This window comes from Syzygium oleosum, unplaced genomic scaffold (genome assembly GCF_021117445.2).
Source record: "Syzygium oleosum isolate NSW1041296 unplaced genomic scaffold, Sole_v2.1 Sole_v2.09, whole genome shotgun sequence".
Classification (NCBI taxonomy): Eukaryota; Viridiplantae; Streptophyta; class Magnoliopsida; order Myrtales; family Myrtaceae; genus Syzygium; species Syzygium oleosum.
In genome coordinates, this window is record NW_026607493.1 from 11,089,900 (window position 1) to 11,110,088 (window position 20,189).

Sequence of the window (20,189 nt, forward strand, 5' to 3'; positions counted from 1 at the left end):
ATATAAATGAATCAATTTGGGTTGAACAATTTTCGACTCGACGATGGCCGGCCATAGGCGAGGGTCAATGAGGGATGGACCGGCTTGCCCCTCGCCAAAGGCCTACAAGGTTGACCCTTGCCAGATCGGCAAGGGTCATGCGGCGAGGTCAACTCTTGCCGAATTTGGTGCAAGCGTTGCGTCGCAGGCCATTGCTGAGGCCCGACAACCGGTAGAGAAAGGAGGACAAAAGAAAAAGGAAGAAGAAAAGAACAAAAAAGAAAAGATTCAGAAACTTCTTAAAAAAATTGCAAAAAAGCGTCCATTTCGGTGTTGTCTGGCGCTAACTGGATTGCCTCATCAGTGATTTTTAACCAGAAGGACAACATTGACTAATCGTCAAGAGGTTTAGGACTAAATTGGCCAAATTGAAAAGTTTAACTGAATTAACATCCGTTACAACTCTTTTGCTAATTATTAGTTAGATACATGGATTTGCAAAATTTCATGATTTATACCAGGGTCCTATGGAAAAAGTGGTTTACCCATGTGGGTACATCTATATGTATCAATCTTTTCAATCCTGCTTGTACCCTTCCCATCCGATCCTATATGGCACGGGGGTGCAGCTAGTGAATAGTAAGTGATGTTTGGAAGGATGATATACTTTTCTTTAAAAAGGGCGAGTCTTTTGGAAATTTTAAAAATTAAATTTTGGAAAATCAAGAAAATATTTTTATTTCCGACGAACGCTCTTTCTTTCTTAGAAGCCCCATATTGTTCATTTCAGCAGATATTTTATAGAGGTTCCATATGACATTGCAATTTACATTATTGAGGCAAATCTACAATGCTTTAAGCGCAACCATCTCCCTAAAAAAGGGCAAAAACCATAAAAAAAAATATAACACATTTACTCTAAACTTTTTTTTATGACACAACCAAATTTGTACCTGCGTGACACATTTACTCTTCGTTAAAATTCTGCCAATGAGAACCGTTAAAGATTTACCTACATTGATGCTAAAAAACAAACGATGTTAACATGACGCCCACATAACTTAAGTGAAATAAAACGGTATTGTTTTGGGTGAAAAATCATTTAATGGAACCTTAACGAAAGGTAAATGTGTTATATAGGTATAAGTTTGAGGTTTTGAAAAGGTTTAGGGTAAATGTGTCACAGTGGGCATAGTTTGAGATTTTTTATTTCACAAAAAAAATTTAGGATAAATGTATCACAATGAGCATAATTTGGGGATTTTTTGTGGCTTTTTCCAAAAAGAAAATTCGAACATGAACTCATCCCAAGCAAAAAAGAGTTGGGCCAAATGGGCCTTCAAAAATGAGGCCCAACTTCAACCCTTCGAGAAATACGGCCCAAAAAAGAAGGGTATGGACGGCATTTCCCACGCGGCAGCGGAATTAAAACCCTAGCTCGCGAAACTTTTCCTCCTCTTACTGTCAGAGAAAGGAACTGGTTTGGAGCAGCTGCGCCGTTGCAAGCAGAAGCTCCTTGGGTCGATCGAACATGGCGGCGCCGGCGAGGACGGTGAAGGACGTCTCCCCACACGAGTTTGTCAAGGCCTACGCCGCTCACCTCAAGCGCTCTGGAAAGGTATCTCTTCCTCATCGTGTAACGCGGCATCTTGCATGCGTTTTCTCTCGTCCAGTCGTTGATGCGCTCGATGTGTGATGTGGACGGATCGTGTGCGAGTCGAGGATTTTCTGGGTATGCGGATTGTGGATCTGTTTCGGAGTCTAGGACTGTGCAGTGTTGGATGGAGGCAAAAGTTCCGAATGTTTCTCGTGCTGGTTGCTTGAGTATCTTGCGAGGCGACCAATCTTTCTTGCTTGCTTTATTGTGATTATGGACGAATGGGTGTCTGTTGTTGAAGGATGTCCGTGCTGCAGAGAGTGTGGCTCGAGGGTTCAGGGTCTTTTTAGGCGTCATGCTTCCATAGCTCCGGCCGGTGACTTTGACGGGGTTATGGAACGAGGGCTGTTTACTGCTTTTTAGCGGGATATGATTGATGCTGTTTGTGCGTGTGGAGGGTTGGGAGTTTCTGTTGTTGTTGGGGGTCATTGGGCTTTTGATCTTTCGCCGGAATCGCTTCCTTTTCCTGTTAAGTAAGCATTTTAGGCTGAGTACTAGGGCAGCGGCGCCGCTGAAGTTTCGAAAACAAGATCGAGAGTTTTTGTATACCAGCCAGTAGAATAAATTTCCAAAAGTCGCGGACCGGCCGCCTTCCTAAGATGTTAAGCAGTCAAACTCCCAGCATCACCCTCAAAAGCATTTTGATACTAAATCATCACGATGAGCAACAGAACAGATTCTGATTTCTGATGTCCCAAGATCATATGTATAAGAGTTAGGCATCATAGGTGAACATACGGCTTCTCTGTTTTCCTTTTCTATCCTTTATTTTTTCTTTCATTTCTTTTCTTTGGGGCCAGGTGGGGACTGGCTTGTTTTCTGGTTAGTTGGTGTCCTTTACGTGGTTGAGTGACAGCTAGTTTCCCTGGAAGCTTTTGTTTTCAAAGTTAACATCTTTGTGGGGGATGTTTATGTCTTAGTCTGGAGAAGTTTGTGTGGATGGGATCTGGGTGGCATTCAATACTATCTTGTTCGCTTCATTGTATTACAGTTCCCTGTTCATGTGCCAAAGTCAAACTTTTACTTTGGTTTGTATGTTTTCTTGCTGTGTAATTGCTAAATTCGATTTCACATCTTTGTATTTTATTCTCTTAGGTCGAACTTCCCCATTGGACTGACATTGTGAAGACTGCTACATTCAAAGAGCTTGCTCCTTATGACCCTGATTGGTACTATATTCGAGCTGGTATGCTCTCTCTCTCTTTCTCTCTCTCTCTCTCTCTCTCTCTCTCTCTCTCTCTCTCTCACACACACACACACACACACACACACACACACAGCCTATTAACAATTCAATTAGTGTACATGTAAAAATAGAGCATGCAGCTACATTCATTGATTGGAATTTTGTGTGTGTTTCAGCTTCTATGGCAAGGAAAATTTATCTCAGGGGAGGCCTTGGTGTTGGAGCCTTCCGCAGGATCTATGGTGGGAGTAAGAGGAATGGCAGTCGCCCACCACATTTCTGTAAGAGCAGTGGTTCTATAGCTCGCCACATTTTGCAGCAATTGCAGAACATGAACATCATTGATATCGACCCGAGAGGGTAAGTTCTACTGAAACTAATGATTTGCTTAGTATTACCATTGTTTTGGTGGCTCTAATTTGTCTTTGGAAGTCGCTAGCAAAGATCAATGACTTTGGTTGCTGTGAAGCAGCAGCTCTTCTTATGGTACACGTCTGTTGGACTTGGGATGATAACTGAAACTCGTGCTCCTATGATTCAGGGGAAGGAAAATCACACCCAGTGGCCAGCGTGATCTTGACCAAGTTGCTGGAAGGATTGTTGTTGCCCAGTAAGAGAGGAGATCTGTTTTCGGATCGGATGCAAAGTTTACAGAACTTAGGATTCGCTTCCGATGGGGAGGAGTTTTGATAGAGCAACTTTTTAGTCCTGTGCTTGCTTACTGTGTTTGAAGTGCTCGAACAATTATTTTGAAATGGCTTTAGACGTATTGATATCCTTTGAATCCCTTTAAAATTACATTCTCAGCGATCGAATTTGCCACCTACTGTGTTACCTTGGTTGTGTTACCCATTTCCTTCTTTTCTGGGATGATACTATTCTGTTTGAAGGTGAAAATATTCTTGATGGCTGAGTGTAGGTGGGTCATTCATAGCAGTTATTTCTGGGACTGACCTTTAATATCTTGCTTAGAATATTATGCACCCGGGGTGCTTATCTGCAATGATATATAATTAATCGTGCTTTACAGGCAATCGTGCGCCTAAGTTGGTTATCTAATTGGTTCGTGATATCGCTGACTTGATGTTAGTGCAAGCAGACCAAATTTATGATTGATCTGTGATAAACGAGGGAATTCGTCAGCTATCTTAGAAGGTTACCTGCGCTGTATTCATGAAGGTGAAACAGGAGTGTTGAGGATCGCCTGCCGATTGACTTTTCTAATTTCGGGAATGATTGGACAGGCCTCGCTGATTTATGCGTGTGGGAGATTAGTCAGTGCTGCAAAAGGCTTGGGAATGGGTAGGTTCCGGCATCATTTGCTTTCTTGGCATGATTGTGACCAAGAAAGAAGACGAGACGTGTCATAAATCAGGGGAAGCGATCGAAGGATTTTGCTGGAAAATGTGAGATAAGTGAAAGTCTTCACCGTGTCTCGGACGTTGTGTATATTTAGAGGTGTGCTGAACAGGGGAACTATTTCCAATATAAGATCCGTTGCTCTTGTAGTTCAGCGTGACTGGATCGGATTTATTTATTTTGCGAAAAATAAATTAATTTAGAAAATATTTTTTAAAAAATAGTAGCTTTGCATTGTTTAAAATAATTAATAGATATAGTAATTTATGTTTAAATATTTTTTTCAACAATAAAAGTATTTTTTTGTTGATTTATTTTATAAGCAGTACAGACAACCATTTTTAGAAAAAATATTTTTCAAATCATTCATTTTTCGTGAAATAAATGAAACAAAACATAAAAATCTCTCTGAAAAATCGAATAGAGGGAGCCTAAAGAAAGAGAAAAGAATGGAACAAGATCCGTGGCGTGAAATTGCCAATGAGTCTTTGATATTTCTTTAACGTGAAGATTGCTTCCTCTTTTTTTAATGTGATGGTACGCACTGGATTAATTTATGAGCGCTTAAAAAAAAGAAAAAAAAACGGAAGAAGGGCAACCTTCCAGAATTTGGCTGGTGGCCTTGCGGCATCAGGGGGCCCCGGTAAGTAAGAGCCGTCCTGATCGAAGACGACGTCGGCACCGACTCGGCGCGGAGCCCGGGGCCCCGGTGACGTGTCCCCCGTCGGCAGTCCACGTCACCGCCCGCGTAGGCCCCACCCCGTCCCCGATCCCGATCCCGTCGCCCTCGTCCCGCCACGTGGAAAGCCGGGGGAGGGGACAAGATTCGTATCTCGAAGAAGCGCTCTGCCCCGCCGATGTCTCCCCCCCACCCCACCTGGCGCGCAGCAAGGAAGAAGGAAGAGAATCTCGCGAACCAGCCCCCCAAGCAAAGCAATGCAACACGAGCGACGTTAGCTTCTCCATTTCCATCTCTCTCTCTCCCTCTCTCCCTCTGCGGATCGCGGGCGATTTTTTCCTCCTTTTTCCGGGGACGATTCTTCTTCTTCTTTCTTCTTCGTCTTCTTCCGTCGGCGGAGTTCGGTGATCGCCGGTTCTTCTCCGGATCTCTTTCAGCGCGGCTGGCAACCCGCGCCCGTTCGTCTGTGAGTTTCCCGATAGTCTCTCCTGACTGCTTCGGAACCGTTGTTCGCGGTTCTTTTTTCCTTGTTTTGGGCGAAGCTGTCGCGCGCGCGTGGGGATGATCTTCTTCGTGTGTTGATTCTGGTGATTCGTTCGTTCGTTCGTTCTTATTTTCTGTCTCGCCTGCTTTGGGGTGGAGTTTGTGGATTTAGGATCGTTTCGCTGATTGTTTCTGTCTGTGGCGTCTTGTGGGGACGAGCTCAGCTCGCTCGATGTGGATCGGATTTTGAATTCCGTTCTCTGCTCTTTTTGTCCTCCCCCCCGCGTTTGCGATGCTGGTTTGACACGAAAGCTCCGTGTATGCTGCCCTTTTTAGGCCCCCTCTTGCCACTTGAGCCTCGACGTCCGGTAGCTTCTGCGCTGGGTGGAACATACCTGGACTTGCTTCTTGGAGGTCGAGACGGTGCAGCGTGCGAGACTTGGCGGAACGGGGAGATTTTCCGTTGCGGAGTAAGTGTTGATCGGGTTTCGGTATTTGAACGGATGACGGAATTTGTTGGAGCGCGATGTAGTCCGAGATGCCTCGTTTAGAATGAGGACCGGGGTAGTTTAGTGGGGAATGGCTGAGGATGGTGAATTCGGCGTGTTGCTTCCTCGGTGGAAGAGCATCGGTAGGATAGAATTGGCCGAGTCCCATCTCCTCCTTCTTTCATGCTTCATTGGCGGTTTGGTGGGGATATGTACTATCCTGTACACGGCTTTCCAATGGAGACGGAACATCAATTTGAGCTGGATGAAAGCCATAGCCAAATCGAAAAAGAACCCAAAGTCCAGGCAAAAGGTCCCCAAAGCTCCTCATGCATGGACACCAGAACCCGTATCGCGCGGTCTAAACTGTTCCGTGTGTTTGAAGTCCATGTCCACTTCCCAGGCTCTCGGCTCTATGGGTGCTTCAGACAGTTTCATCCATCGATGCAGCGCTTGCGGCACGGCGGCTCATTTAAGCTGCTCCTCAGCAGCTCACAAGGACTGCAAGTCTGTGTCAATGATTGGGTATGACCATGTGGTACACCAATGGACTCTGCGGTGGGCTGAATTAACGGATCATCCAGAGGAATCATTTTTATGTAGTTATTGCGAAGAGCCATGCAGCGGCTCGTTTCTTGGTGGATCTCCCCTGTGGTGTTGTCTTTGGTGTCAAAGACTCGTGCACGTTGACTGCCACAATAGTGTATCCAGTGATGTTTGTGATTTAGGCCAATTTAGAAAATTGATTGTATCCCCTCTTAATGTTAAAGAATTGAGCCACAGTGCCTCAGGTGGATTTTTTAGCTCAATCACTCATGGGGCCAATGAGATTGCATCTACAATGCGGGCAAGTATCGGGAGTCGAAGAAAGAAGTCAAAGCACGGAAGTGGATCTTCCACTACTACTGGAAATAGTGTGAGTAGCAGTGACACAACAGCTGAAAGCACTGCTGATATGAGCTCATCGGCAGATTTTTCTCAGAAAATTGGAAAAAATCACAGTGAGGAAGTGGACACTAGTGTTTCTCTTCAAAATGGTAAATTAGTTGAAGAATTGCACGGAGAAACCAGTTCCACGAGTAGACGAATTGATCAGAAAGATGAGGATCAGATGATAGGCATGAAACAAAGATACGAATTAATTGATTTGCCTCCGGATGCAAGACCTCTTTTAGTTTTTACCAATAAAAAGAGTGGAGCTCAGCGGGGGAACTCTCTTAGACAACGAATGAACAGTCTTCTCAATCCTGTTCAGGTTCGATATCAGTTGACCAACTTCTAATTGTTGCATCTAATTTCCTTTGTTTCTGTTATCCCTCTATACCTTCTTTCACCCTCTTCTGGTTGTTGAGATGGTTGCACAATAACCCTGGGAGTGAATGCCATACATCTCAAACAAACAGTGACAAAATGATAAATCCTGCATATATCTTCTTTCCTCCTCAAGCTTCGTTATGCGGCAATAGACAATCCTGATATTGTTGCATGGTCTTATTTGATGCATCTTAAGCAATATGTCTTTTCTAGGTTATTTATGAACTCTGTATGAAATGAATCCTGCTTGACATGGTTCACTAGATGGAGCTAATTTATAATCTGTTTTAGAACTTGATTTCCTCCTCGACACAGCGTTTGGAAATTGTAGCTTTGACAACTTTGTAGCTCCTTCAATGCCAGTACTAATATGGAAAACCGAATAAGTTGTGTAAATGATTGTTGAGAAGTACAGGAACCATACAGTGTGCTGGTGATGAGTTTGTATTCAGAACTCATGTTTTATATTTGCTTAGTAAGTATAAGATAAAAGAAGGCAATATAAAAGCTATTGATGATTTCCCGAATGGTAGACCATGCGTCCTGATTGTTTGGAAGTTACGTATGATACAAAGGAGTGAAGATATGTTTGTTTAAAGTTGTGTGCTGTCATTTCTTGCACTCATTTGTGAGTGCACTATCACTTTATTCTAACAAATGTAGGAGTATGCCGAACTTCTAATGACAGTCGAGCATGGCACGGCTTCTTTCTTGCAGTAATCCTTTGACCCAGTGCAAGGAGGTCTAGTGTATTATGATACGGTGCGGCTTAGGGTTCTAGTACAACAAAAGTAAAAAGTATAGACAAATAAATCTGGGCTTTTTATATATGAAGGAGATATCATTAGCTTTGTATATAATCCATATCTCAAATGATCTGTAACTATGCTAGTTCACTCTGGAGGACGAATTCTTTTGTAGAACATAAGAGTAGCCTTGACTTGAAATTCTATTAGTAAAGTGAAAGCACCCTATAGAGTAAGGCTCCCTTGTGGATAGCTGCGAAGTCATCCTGTTGGTATGGACTATGGAGACTGGTCCTTTTTTTTTTTTTTCTTTTTTTCTTTTCAGGGGTTTTATTGGTTCGTCTATTTCTTTTGTTCTTTCTGACAAACGTTGTTAATTTTTAGGTCTTCGAGTTGAACTCCACACAAGGACCAGAAGTTGGTCTTCATCTATTCAGGAAGGTGCCTCATTTTAGAGTCCTTGTGTGTGGGGGAGATGGTACTGTAGGCTGGGTTCTGGATAAGATTGACATGCAGAATTTTGATTCTCCTCCTCCAGTAGCTATTCTTCCAGCAGGGACTGGAAATGATCTGGCTAGGGTTTTGTCTTGGGGAGGTGGATTAGGCTCAGTGGAGAGACAAGGAGGTCTATTTGCATTGTTAAACCAGATAGAGCATGCTGCAGTTACTCTTCTTGACCGATGGAAGGTATCAATCGTTAATCAACAGGGAAAACAGCTTCAAAAACCCAAGTTTATGAACAATTATATTGGTACGTGTATATTGGTACGTGCACATGCATCTAAGCAAATGTTCTTTTCAATTAATTCATGGACAATTTATATGATTGCATGCATGCATTCAGGATGGAGCTTTTCTGATCAGCTGTAGGTCCTTCGCTGGACATGTTCCGGCCATTGCTCTGAGATTTAGATAGTCAAAGCCATATTTTCAGCCTTCTCATTTTCTTTTCCATGCCTTTTATATTGACTGAGTACAGCATGGCATAATGTATAGGCATATCGTATTCTTCTCTCATCTTGAATTGCAACAATGACCAATCGGTTTTGAACCCCCCACCCCAAACCATCGGATGAAACTAACATAGCATCTTCCACCAGTGGAGTTGCCTACCCATTATCTGTGATGGTCCTCTGGAGTTTTAGACATCTGCTAGTAAGTAGGATGAGCTGATTACTTTATTTCAAAGCGAGAGTTTGTTCTTCAATTTAAGGATATGGATTGTATACAAGTCTCAAATTTCAGGTTTAATGTAAAAAGAAGTGTTGCTGGAAACATGTTGAATATCTTTTTTTTGATAATCAACATGTTGAATATCTTTTTGTAGTACATAATTAAAATTATGGTTGCAGGTCGCTTTGCGCCACTGTATGGTGCATTTATTGGAATGTCATGTATGATGGCACACAAGAACATATATTTGCTGACCTTGAGTGGTTTACAGGAATTGGTTGTGATGCAAAGGTTGCTTTGGACATACATAATTTGAGAGAGGAGAACCCAGAGATGTTCTACAATCAGGTAACTTCAGATATTGCTGAGATTATGAAGTGTTTTATATTTCAGAGAGAATTTTTCATTTGATGTGCTACGTTGCCTGTTTATTTGTTGGACCTACCTTAAGCTCTGACCTTCAAGCATGTAAAGAGTAATTGAGGTGTTGTTTCCGTTACTTTCTGGTAGTAGTAGTTGCTTTGTGGCCAAAAGAGAATTGTAGCGCTGGGTTGAGCGCTGGGGAAGAGTTTATCAGTAAACATATGCTATCTACTGTTCTCATCTCGCGGAGCATAATCTATATTTCTCCTGTTTTTTACTGGTGGAAATTCTCGACATCACGAGACAAACAAATGCATTTTTGTGCAAATTCCCTCAACTTTAGCTAGTCTATGGTTTGGAAAATATAGCTCCCACAATTTATGTGGCTATGGCGCTTGGAATTTATAGGCATAGAAGAAGATGGTTTATGTTATAAAACGAAGTATCTTGAATGTCAGCCATTAATGGTAGAGCCTCAACGAGAGGCTAAAAGCATTTCCACATATTTGGCTTATTTATGATGGAGATGGATATTTGCTGTAACTTTTGCCTTGCTGTTACTGGGACTAGTCACTATGTCATGGATCTACTTGCTAAATATTGTTCGTCGATATTCCTTTGTTGAGATTGTTAACTTGCTGAGTGAGTAGAACTCATTTTCTTTCACCTTTTGTCTATCGATTGATTGTTGAGACTTCTATGCAATTTTGAATGGGTAAGGCACTCCTTGTATGATAGCTCCATGAGATAGTCATAACAATTTTATAACATGACATATAGAGGGGAGATGTGTGCTTGCTACTTTCCAGCCTCAGCATGCTGAACGAGAGTTGGATACATCTGTTCTGGTGGAGAATTAACCATATTCTTGTCAATGTATATTCCAATCTTATAGTTTGTTGCTACTATTTCAGTTCATGAACAAAGTTCTTTATGCAAGAGAAGGTGCCAAAGGTATAATAGACCGGACACTCGCAGATTTTCCTTGGCAAGTTCGCCTTGTTGTAGATGGTGTTGAGGTAGAAGTCCCTGAGGTGCGTATTATGAATAGTTGCATGACATATCAATGTGTGGCTTAGTACTCTCTTTCTTATTGGGGGTTATTTGATTGAGCTAAGCAGTGCTTGAGCATCTCTCATCCGGCAATCACAGGCTAGTTCAGATTGCTTAGATAATGATTTTATGATGTTCGTAGGATGCAGAAGGCGTGCTTGTAGCCAACATCAGAAGCTACATGGGTGGCGTAGATCTATGGCAAAATGAGGAGGAAGCTAATGATAACTTTGACCCACAATCTATGCATGATAAAATACTAGAGGTCGTGAGCATATCAGGAACATGGCATCTTGGGAAGCTTCAGGTAGTTTTCGTGATCCACCTTGTAAATTAAACCAATTTGCCTTCTAATGAATCAGATAGCATCTTGGGAAGCTTCATGTTGATTTTAAGTTCCATCCCGTAGATTAAAATGATTTGGCTTTTAATGAATCAGATTCTCTTCTAATGAATAAGATTTGTAAAAACCTTTTAGAGAAGAGGACTTGGGTCTCTTCTACAGAAATTATGATTTGACTGAGAATCTTCAGTTTGGACATAACAGACAAGGTCCAAAGTTGAGTACAGATGGCTTTACAACTTGAGAATGCATGGAAAGTGTTTTGGTGGTGATTTAGTCTAGGCTGATTTTGAGAATCTTACTTTGGGCAAGTAAATTGACTGAATACATGTTAGTATGACTTGAACTTGCATCCTGCCGAGTGACAAAAAATAAATAAATGTCAAGCAGAGTTATGTACAGGCATAAGTAGTGATAGTGGTGAATTTGACTGTTCACGTTTAGCCAATGCAGTGATTCTCTGTGTTGCTGCTTTTTAAAAGGTGGGTCTTTCACGTGCACAAAGACTTGCTCAAGGGCAGTCAATCAAGATACAGCTCCTTGCAGCATTACCTGTTCAGATTGATGGGGAGCCTTGGTTTCAGCAACCATGTACATTGGCCATATCCCATCATGGACAGGTGATTTCCTTTCCCTGCGCTGCTTGTATCAACCCCACCTCTTTTTTTCCTTCCTCATCCTTTCTGTGTCGGTTGCATCTGTTGTGTCGAGTGTGTGAGTGTTCAAGCGCACTCACTCACTGCTCGAATGCATAGATTAGTACATCCATTGGTCCACCTTGCATGAAGCTTGCAGGTGGGTTGGGGCAGACAAGCATCGCCACAGAAATTTTCATTGACATGGTTATTGATCTAGCTACAGTGGACCTTACGCATATTGATTACCAACTGAATATTAATATGAATGTGACTTTTGGAAATCTAGGAAGAGAACTTATCATGCAGTCAATAAGGATGTATGGATGGTTTGAGCGGGACCATCTTTCCTTCCATGATTTTCATCTGAAAGAAATGCTCTCTCAACTTACATGTCACTTGGCATTGTTCTAAAGATCCCCTGGTAATTAATAGCTCTTCAGCCACGAACGCTTAATCTACCAGTTATTGGATGGTCCTAAGACACAGGCGCAAATTTTCTCAACTGGGACTTGTGAGATCAAATCGATCAAATGTGGCCTATTTGTTATTTAGCTGGGCCCTTGCCAGGATAACATTATGATGAAGGGATAGGCTCTCTTATGTTTGTAACTTCCTCACTTGGGCAACACTCTTTTAGCTCATGCTAGTGCACTAACATCTAAAGGACTCAATATCACGATAGGTAATGAACTTTCTGTGAATATACAAAACTTGAGGGTGCTTCGGAATGTTTGCGGAAATTCGGATATATATGCCCTGTCAAGCACTATCATGCATTTTGACCCATGCATTCAAAGCCAAACTCTACCTTAAGAGCAAAAACTCCCTTGTGTCCATCGGATCAGAATATAGTCAGATAGTTTTTGCCCTCCTCTTTGGAACCATCAAGTCTGCTGTAGTGCCTGTCATTTGATGTGTGTTCTTTTTTTTTGAGACGAATGGTTTTGTGATGTGTTGAGCAGGCCTTCATGCTGAAAAGGACGGCGGAGGAGCCTCTCGGTCATGCGGCTGCTATGATCGCCGACGTTCTTGAGAATGCGGAGATCAATCAAGTAATCAATTCATCGCAGAGGCGTGCCCTTCTTCACGAAATGGCGCTGAGGCTATCGTAGACTTGTTCTGTTTATGTTCGTCAGCAAGGGCGTTCTTGTACATGGCACCGTAGCTTTAGAAAATCCATTTTTATTCCCGTCGAGTTAATAGCTTTTCTCATATGGTTGTGTATATCATCTCATCACATGTACCACAATTTTGTGCTCTTGCGGTACTCATAAATGTTTATACGTAATGCGTGAAAAGCTTAAGCTTTTAAGCGCGTCCGTCTTTTGTTGCCCGTCGGACGTCTATTTCAAATCCAACAAGATGCTAATGAAACGCGGTACCATCATAGGCAAATTTTATTCTGTCTGTTACACGGAACTTGCTTGGTTTTTCGAACTATCATTTGCTTGTCCTGTCATCTCTTTCTGTTAATTTTAAAAGCCCTGGCATCGGGAGCAGACCGTCGGTACCAAACGTCGCCTGCGACGGAGACCTCGTATGCTTCTCTCTTCTTCGTTTTTTCTATGGAATTTTGTCCCCTACGTCAAAGGCATGAAATCGATAGTCCGAGTCTTTGATTAGAATGCGATGGCGATGTAATTGTAACGTACGCAAAGGGAAAGGGATGGTCGTGGAGAGAATTGCTCCGTCAATCGGGGTTTCTTTAACATGTCGGCAGCGTAAACGTAAGATCGGAATCAAAAGTCGGTTGATCTTGAGCTTCTTTGTCCCAATAGAAATTCAACCTGTGTAATGTTTCTGGAGAAAGAGGTAAGAAAGATTAGGCAAGTTCGGAGAATATATTCCCGCCTTCCAACTCGTAGGTGGACCTCGTCAATGTAAAGTATGGTGGGGTTAGTATCTCAAATCCTCTACACTAGGACTCCACTAATTGGGTTGTTGACACTTGGCAACCGAAGGGTCTAAACATCAAGAAACATTATGAGCCGCCTAATCAAGAATAGTCTTGGTTGAAGCTAGGCCATTGTGTGAATATTCGATGATCGAGCGCTTGCTTTTAAGATGATATCGGTAACGAAGGTCTCGAGTTTGTTTTTTTTGGCTGAGATTTATGCTTTTGGTTCGTGCAATTCTTTTCTTGACCTCAATTTTCCCAAGAGGGTCAGCAAGGGTCCCACTGAATCAGCTTCATTTGACCAACTTCTTCCACTTTTTCACTACTTCAGTTTAGTACATTCGTATTTCTTTTTGCGGTTGCAATTTTCAGGAGAAATCTGAAATTCAAGTTCAAAGAGAGAAGGAGAGGAAGTAAAGAAGAAGGAAGTGGGCCGTGATTTCAGGGCGGCGAGAGACGACTCTCAGATTCGCATGACGGGGTTCACATGGGATGCGTGGGACTTGGCAAGACGACGTCGCTTTCGTTCAACGCATTCCAACGGTCACTCCATCCCCGGGATCTTCATCATTTTCAGTGAGCCACCACCTCCTTACCTACCCTTTTGTTTTTTTTTTTTTGGTCAATTACCACTTGAATTTTCCGGATTAATAAACGTCGGGTTTGAGATTCCATCATTACCAGCTAACGAGTCCTTTTAGATCGATAATGACACTTAAGAAAGTGTCGACACGTGTTTGGCGAGTTTGGCAAAGTGTAGAATCATTTGTCTATTTGACCGATTCTCATCCGATGCAACGATATATCCGATCTGTGAGTGATTTTGAAAGTACACAATGTCCGTATCTTCTTGGATGATCCAAAACGAACGAGTTTACGCGATGATCAAAAGAGAATTGGAGCTCGGAAAATTTAAGTTTAGTTTCTTTGTTTGTAGAGGGGACAATTGTCCAAAAAAGTCATTATAACTTGTTGTACAGCGGCCAATTCAGTCCTAAACATTTTGATGATTTGTCAATGTAGTAGTCCTTCAGATCAATTTTGGCTAAAAATCGCTGACGTGAACGCCGGCCTTCCTATGTGGCACGACCGCCGAATTTTTTCGTTTTCTTTTCTTTTTTAATCTTTCTTAATCTTTTCTTTTCTTTCCTCGTATTTTTCCTTTTCGCCTATGGCCGATTGAATTTTTCCTTTTCGCCTATGGCCGGTTGCCGATGCCAGCAATCAGCTGCAGGTGAGGGTCGCCCTCGCCTAGATCTAGCGAGGGTGGCTCGCCCCGACCCATGCCCAGATCTGAATCCATTCATTGTATTGATCGACAGTTGACTTCATTCGCCATATCGATCGAAGAGCTAATCTTGATGGAGAGTCGAATTCATTCACCATGTTTGGCCAAAAGATGACTACCGACAATAGGAAAAGCCTTTCTCCTTGCTGCATTGTTAGAATCAATCAAAACATAGCTCCACGTATTTCATGTTGTCGACTATTTATTAATAATGATGATCCGACTTTTTGTGAATTTTGATCATTTGTGGATCACATGACACGCGAACCGAAGCTTTAATAAGTGACTCATCATACATGTGTATGGCTAAGTGATCAATCAAATTAATATCTCATGCTTAAATCCGAGGACGCTACACATGCTCATTTCTTAGTCAAGAAAGCAAATCGGCGGCGCCGTTAGTGAATCGATTTTTGTTGTTGTTGTTGTTGTTAGTTACGTCATTTCGCGCTAATGTAAGCTCTATTAATTGATTCTTCAGCCAAGTTGGGCGCGAATAATAGGCCTAACGAGAAGTTAATTATGAAGTCAAGTCAAGGTTAGGGCCATTGCAATTCATTATTATCATTATGATCATCATTGTTTCAATAAGTCAGCTTCCATAAACATTGTGCCAAAATGATTTGATCAGAATAGTTTGTGTTTAGCTTTGATTGATCGCGTCTCTTGACTTAGAAACAGTAGCGATTTCATACGCATCCTTTTCCATAAATAACGAGTTATTCGAGTAAAATGTCTGAAATTACTACTACCAACTTTGAGTTATGATCAGAAACAACTCCGAAGAAGAAGCTGTTACATTTGATTTCGGCTTAAAACTCTTCACATGCACCGACTTTAAATCGAGCCCCACTTTCGATCCGAACTATTTTTTTATCTCGTAAATGACACCGATTTGAGCCCGTGTCCCCATTCTGACCCGAACTTTTCTTTGTCTCGCAAAAAAAAAAAAAGCATCAACTTTAAGTTCTAAGTCCGAATTTCGGTCCCTACTCTTTTTTTCCGTCCGTTAAAAGAGCACCAGGTCTCGATCGATGCCCAACTCTGGCTCCCGCCGGCTATCGCCAAGTACACGAGGAATGACGTGTCGAACATTTAACGGCATTACAAGAACCGGAACTAGAGACCAACTGAAAATTAGTGCTTTTTTACAAGACCAAGAAAATAATTGGGCCGCAATTGGGATTCGAGCTAAATTCGGTACTTTTTCATGAGACAGAAGAAAAAGTTTGGATTCGAATTGAAACTCAAATTAAGATTCAAGTTTTTTTAAGGGGAATCGAGCCCTCTAATTTCTTATAGGGAAAACAACACAAACAATTTTTGAATTTTGGCCCAACGTGTAATGTAGTCATTGCACTTTTAATTTGTTCAATATAGTTCCTGAACTTTAACCTAACGTGTAATATGGTTCATGAATTTTAATTTGCTCAATGCCATCCCTAAACTCTTGGTACATGTTCGGGGACTATAATAAATATGTACGAAAAATTCAAAGATCATATTGAACAAATTCAAAAGTTCAGAAATCACTTAACACGTTGAGCCAAATTCAATAACACACATTAAAAATCGCTGCAAGTCCCACTTGTACGAAGCTGTAATACCGCAGCGCCCAGCCAAGCAGAAGTTAGGGGACCGCTTGAACGGGAAGCATCTCTTCGAACGAAGGAAGTCAAACTACCGAACTAGGCCAAGTGCACGAGGGGAAGTCAGAAGCTGCCTCCAAGGCAGGCAGTTTCCTTAATGTCACCACCACTTCGGAAATTAGCGAAAACCTTCGATGGTGCTACAGCCTCGTCGTCAAAGAGACAGCACAGCATCGAGTGATGGGTGGGTATGTCCCAGAAAAGTCAAGAAGTGAGGAATTCCTGAATATTACCATATGCATCTGCATTTTCGGGACCCCTCCTGCCTATATAAAACGTAAAACGACGCTTGGATTTCGTCCCTTCGAACACGATTTTGTCCCGTCCCTTGCCGTCCACCTTACCTTCCAGCCCGCATTGCAGTGCACTTGACGCCTCCGCGTCAACTTTTTTTCTTCTGGGTGCTGATTTGCAGGCGTTTCATCAGGTATCAACACGTTAATCTCGCGTTCTGGGCCGGTTGTTTTTGTCGTCATCCCTCTCTCTTCACCATCCCTCTCTTTCTTATTTATTTTATTGTTCTTTAAAGGGAGATCACAATCGTGAAACTCTCGGCTTTGGCTTTGATCGCACTCCATAAACCACGCCTTCTTTCAACCCATCGGGCTCACGTTGTTTCTGCACTTTTAAGCTTCCGCTTTCACCAGAGCTGGGTAGATCTCTTTCGTCAATGATGGGTTAAAAGTTACAAAAAAGAGAAAAAGCCCCCTTTTTTTTTTTGGTTGGGTTTTCCTCAAAGATCCCCTTCTTTGTCTCATTCGGGAATATGGGTTTAGTCCAAAACCTCGTCTTTGCGAAGTTGGGAGAGTTTATTATATTTAAAGCGCTTCAACAGGAATAATTTGGTCGGCGGTGGAAGGAATATTGCCTGGCAACTCGAAACTCTGGAATCGGGGTTTTTGGTCTTACCTTGTTTTCGGCAAAAGATCTGCCTTTTTTTTGTTAAGTATATCTAATCTTTGTACAGTTTCCTATAAAAGGATGATGGATATGACATAGTTGTTTTTCCTGTGAAACGGTGTCCGACGAAAGCGACTGTTCAATGCATCCCTCGACAGAAAGCGCGTAAAAACAGAGTCCCAAGTTTTTTTTTTTGTTTTGAGTCATGCTCCCGGTAATAATAAGCTGGGTTGAAGGGTTCTTGTCAGGAAACAGCAATTGGCGAAGCATTTCTTTTTCTTTTAACTGACTTATGAGAAGGGAACCCAGAAATGTTTAGTGTTGAAAATCCTCTCTCTCTCTAATAAGTTTCAGTTCCCCTCTAATGAAGGGAACTGCAGCTCAATTTCCCTTGTTTGTTACTGAAAGGTGCCTGTTTTGGAACGTGTTGAACGTTTAACAGTTCTGACCTTGCTTAGCTTTGTGGAAGTGCCACCATCCTCCATAGCCCCTTAGATCTTAGGTGGAGGTTTGTGTATTTAAGTGGGCTCCGAGTCTCCTCTTTTTCCCAAGGTGGTGGTGACCTCTTCCTTCTTAATTCTGTGTAGTTTGATTGGTGGTCCATCCCTTCTCTAGTCTTTTTTCCTTAGGGTTCTGATTTCTTCGAGTCCCAGTTGGTGATTGAGAAGGTACTCCCTGCTAGTTCCTAAATCCCCATTTCTTACCGAACCTTGGTCAATTATCTTGAAGATCAGATGTTCTGTCTGCATATGCAATTTTTCATTATGTCGCATTTTAAGCTTATTTTCTCCTTGCTATCTCTTCGATGTTATGATGATGTTTGTTCCTTCCCAAGAACAAACATTTGGTTTTCTTCGTCTCTGTGTTGTTTATCCTCGAACAGAGATTTCTGGTCTTTCATGGGCATCTTTGTGCCTATTAGTGTGGATGGAATGGTCACCTTCTACGATGTCATGCATGTAATCTTTTAGCTCCATTTGCTCCGTACCACACAAGTTCATGTTAGATCAGACTTCGTGAATGATTGATCCAGCTCTTTCTGCACAATGAAGATATCGGTCTCCTTTTGTAAATTGCTTAATGCACGGAACCAGAACTGAGTGATTGTGGACGTTCAGGCATTTGATTTATGCCACATACTTTTTGGGCCTCTGATCTGTTTGCGACATACTTTTTGGGCCTCTGATCTGTTTGCTTTGTCATTTATTTTCCTTCTGATTGTGTTTGGCCTGAAATTGTTTTTCCATGAAGAACTGAAGATGGTCTGTCAATTTTTGGATCTTCTCTTTTCAGGCTTCAGATTTCTTGACAAAATGGTGAAGATTTGTTGCATTGGAGCTGGTTATGTTGGGGGTCCTACCATGGCAGTTATTGCTTTCAAGTGCCCCTCGGTCGAGGTAGCTGTTGTTGACATCTCGGAGCCTCGAATCCGAGCCTGGAACAGCGACCAGCTCCCCATATATGAGCCCGGTCTTGAAGAAGTGGTGAAGCAGTGCCGAGGAAGGAATCTCTTCTTCAGCTCGGCAGTGGAAAAACATGTCTCCGAGGCTGACATAATCTTTGTTTCTGTCAACACCCCGACCAAAACTCGGGGCCTTGGAGCTGGCAAAGCCGCGGATTTGACTTACTGGGAGAGTGCAGCGAGGATGATTGCTGATGTGTCAAAGTCTGATAAGATTGTTGTCGAAAAGTCGACTGTCCCAGTCAAAACGGCCGAGGCCATTGAGAAAATTCTGATCCACAACAGCAAGGGAATTAGCTTTCAGATTTTGTCGAACCCAGAATTTCTCGCTGAAGGGACAGCCATTCAGGATCTCCTCAGCCCGGACCGAGTCCTCATCGGAGGGAGGGAAACCCCTGGAGGCAGCAAGGCAGTAAAAGCACTGAAAGATGTTTATGCTCAGTGGGTTCCCGAAGACAGGATCATAACGACCAATCTTTGGTCAGCCGAGCTCTCAAAGCTGGCTGCCAACGCCTTCTTGGCTCAGAGGATCTCATCTGTTAATGCCATGTCGGCTCTTTGTGAGGCCACAGGAGCCAATGTCTCCGAAGTTTCCCATGCTGTCGGAAAGGACACTAGGATCGGCCCCAAATTTCTTAATTCTAGTGTTGGTTTCGGAGGCTCTTGCTTCCAGAAGGACATTCTGAATTTGGTCTATATCTGTGAATGCAATGGCCTGATTGAAGTTGCAAACTATTGGAAACAAGTCATTAAGGTGAATGACTACCAAAAGAGCAGATTCGTCAATAGGGTCGTCTCATCCATGTTCAATACGGTTTCCGGGAAGAAAATTGCAATTCTCGGGTTTGCCTTCAAGAAGGATACTGGCGACACGAGGGAAACTCCAGCCATCGATGTGTGCAAGGGGCTTTTGGGTGATAAGGCAGAGCTGAGCATTTATGATCCCCAGGTTACCAAGGATCAGATTGAGCGGGATCTCTCAATGAGCAAGTTCGGGTGGGACCACCCAGTTCACCTCCAGCTGACGAGCCCTGCTGCAGGCGAGCAGATCTGGGATGTCGCTGTAGATGCTTACGAGGCCGCAAAGAATGCACATGGGCTGTGCATTCTTACTGAATGGGATGAGTTCAGGAAACTCGATTACCAGAAGATCTTTAACAATATGCAGAAACCCGCGTTCGTGTTTGATGGCCGTAACATTGTTGATGATGCGAAGTTGAGGGAAGTTGGGTTTATCGTGTACTCAATTGGTAAGCCGCTGGATCCATGGCTCAAGGACATGCCTGCTGTTGCATAAGTCTTGGGGTATTTAAGGCTGCCATTCGATTCTTTAATGTGTTCTCGGAGAATTTCAGGTTCCTCATGCTCGATCGTATAGGCCGAAGACAATCATTTTGATTATAGTGAACTCACCATACATGTAATGCTTTTGCTGCTTTCAATTTGAATAAATGGGAGAAATTTGAAAGAATCAGTCGTCTCTTCTTAGTTCGCTCATTAGCTTTCTCCAATTCTTGACTCGAGCCGGGTGA

The 20,189-nt window shown here is 42.6% G+C and overlaps 3 protein-coding genes across 9 annotated transcripts; all 3 read left to right on the forward strand.

Annotated features, from left to right (window-relative positions):
- Nucleotides 1–1,427: 1,427 nt before the first annotated feature.
- On the forward strand, nt 1,428–3,735 carry LOC115691481 (40S ribosomal protein S19-3). The gene is made up of 4 exons (XM_030618119.2): nt 1,428–1,597; nt 2,732–2,822; nt 2,999–3,182; nt 3,364–3,735. Exons 1-4 carry the CDS (start codon nt 1,511–1,513, stop codon nt 3,434–3,436), a joined length of 435 nt encoding a protein of 144 aa, XP_030473979.1. The 5' UTR covers nt 1,428–1,510; the 3' UTR covers nt 3,437–3,735.
- Nucleotides 3,736–5,131: 1,396 nt separating this feature from the next.
- Nucleotides 5,132–12,794, forward strand: LOC115691436 (diacylglycerol kinase 1-like). 3 transcript variants are annotated; one of them, XM_056314616.1, is made up of 8 exons: nt 5,132–5,330; nt 5,680–7,086; nt 8,276–8,642; nt 9,336–9,412; nt 10,342–10,461; nt 10,623–10,787; nt 11,306–11,443; nt 12,424–12,794. In XM_056314616.1, the coding sequence occupies exons 2-8, from the start codon at nt 5,923–5,925 to the stop codon at nt 12,571–12,573; spliced, it is 2,181 nt and encodes a 726-aa protein (XP_056170591.1). In that variant the 5' UTR covers nt 5,132–5,330; nt 5,680–5,922; the 3' UTR covers nt 12,574–12,794. The 3 variants fall into 3 exon arrangements, with proteins under 3 accessions (XP_056170591.1, XP_030473925.1, XP_056170592.1); XM_030618065.2 differs by having other exon boundaries at nt 5,132–5,326; XM_056314617.1 differs by lacking the exon at nt 12,424–12,794 and having other exon boundaries at nt 5,132–7,086; nt 11,277–11,440.
- A 3,700-nt stretch (nt 12,795–16,494) lies between these two features.
- On the forward strand, nt 16,495–20,128 carry LOC115661841 (UDP-glucose 6-dehydrogenase 5-like). 5 transcript variants are annotated; one of them, XM_030584053.2, is made up of 2 exons: nt 16,495–16,722; nt 18,489–20,128. In XM_030584053.2, exon 2 carries the CDS (start codon nt 18,509–18,511, stop codon nt 19,952–19,954), a length of 1,446 nt encoding a protein of 481 aa, XP_030439913.1. In that variant the 5' UTR covers nt 16,495–16,722; nt 18,489–18,508; the 3' UTR covers nt 19,955–20,128. The 5 variants fall into 5 exon arrangements, with proteins under 5 accessions (XP_030439913.1, XP_030439908.1, XP_056170329.1 ...); XM_030584048.2 differs by lacking the exon at nt 16,495–16,722 and adding an exon at nt 17,306–17,863 and having other exon boundaries at nt 18,496–20,128; XM_056314354.1 differs by lacking the exon at nt 16,495–16,722 and adding an exon at nt 17,306–17,750.
- The last annotated feature ends 61 nt before the right edge of the window (nt 20,129–20,189 follow it).

What these genes read in the sequence shown, in the direction of transcription:
- LOC115691481 (XM_030618119.2), top strand. Translation starts at nt 1,511, where the DNA reads ATGGCGGCGCCGGCGAGGACGGTGAAGGACGTCTCCCCACACGAGTTT. An exon ending in ACCTCAAGCGCTCTGGAAAG is followed by an intron (nt 1,598 to 2,731) that starts GTATCTCTTCCT and finishes TTATTCTCTTAG; the next exon opens with GTCGAACTTCCCCATTGGAC. An exon ending in ATTGATATCGACCCGAGAGG is followed by an intron (nt 3,183 to 3,363) that starts GTAAGTTCTACT and finishes CCTATGATTCAG; the next exon opens with GGGAAGGAAAATCACACCCA.
- LOC115691436 (XM_056314616.1), top strand. Translation starts at nt 5,923, where the DNA reads ATGGCTGAGGATGGTGAATTCGGCGTGTTGCTTCCTCGGTGGAAGAGC. An exon ending in GTCTTCTCAATCCTGTTCAG is followed by an intron (nt 7,087 to 8,275) that starts GTTCGATATCAG and finishes GTTAATTTTTAG; the next exon opens with GTCTTCGAGTTGAACTCCAC. An exon ending in CCATATCCCATCATGGACAG is followed by an intron (nt 11,444 to 12,423) that starts GTGATTTCCTTT and finishes TGTGTTGAGCAG; the next exon opens with GCCTTCATGCTGAAAAGGAC.
- LOC115661841 (XM_030584053.2), top strand. Translation starts at nt 18,509, where the DNA reads ATGGTGAAGATTTGTTGCATTGGAGCTGGTTATGTTGGGGGTCCTACC.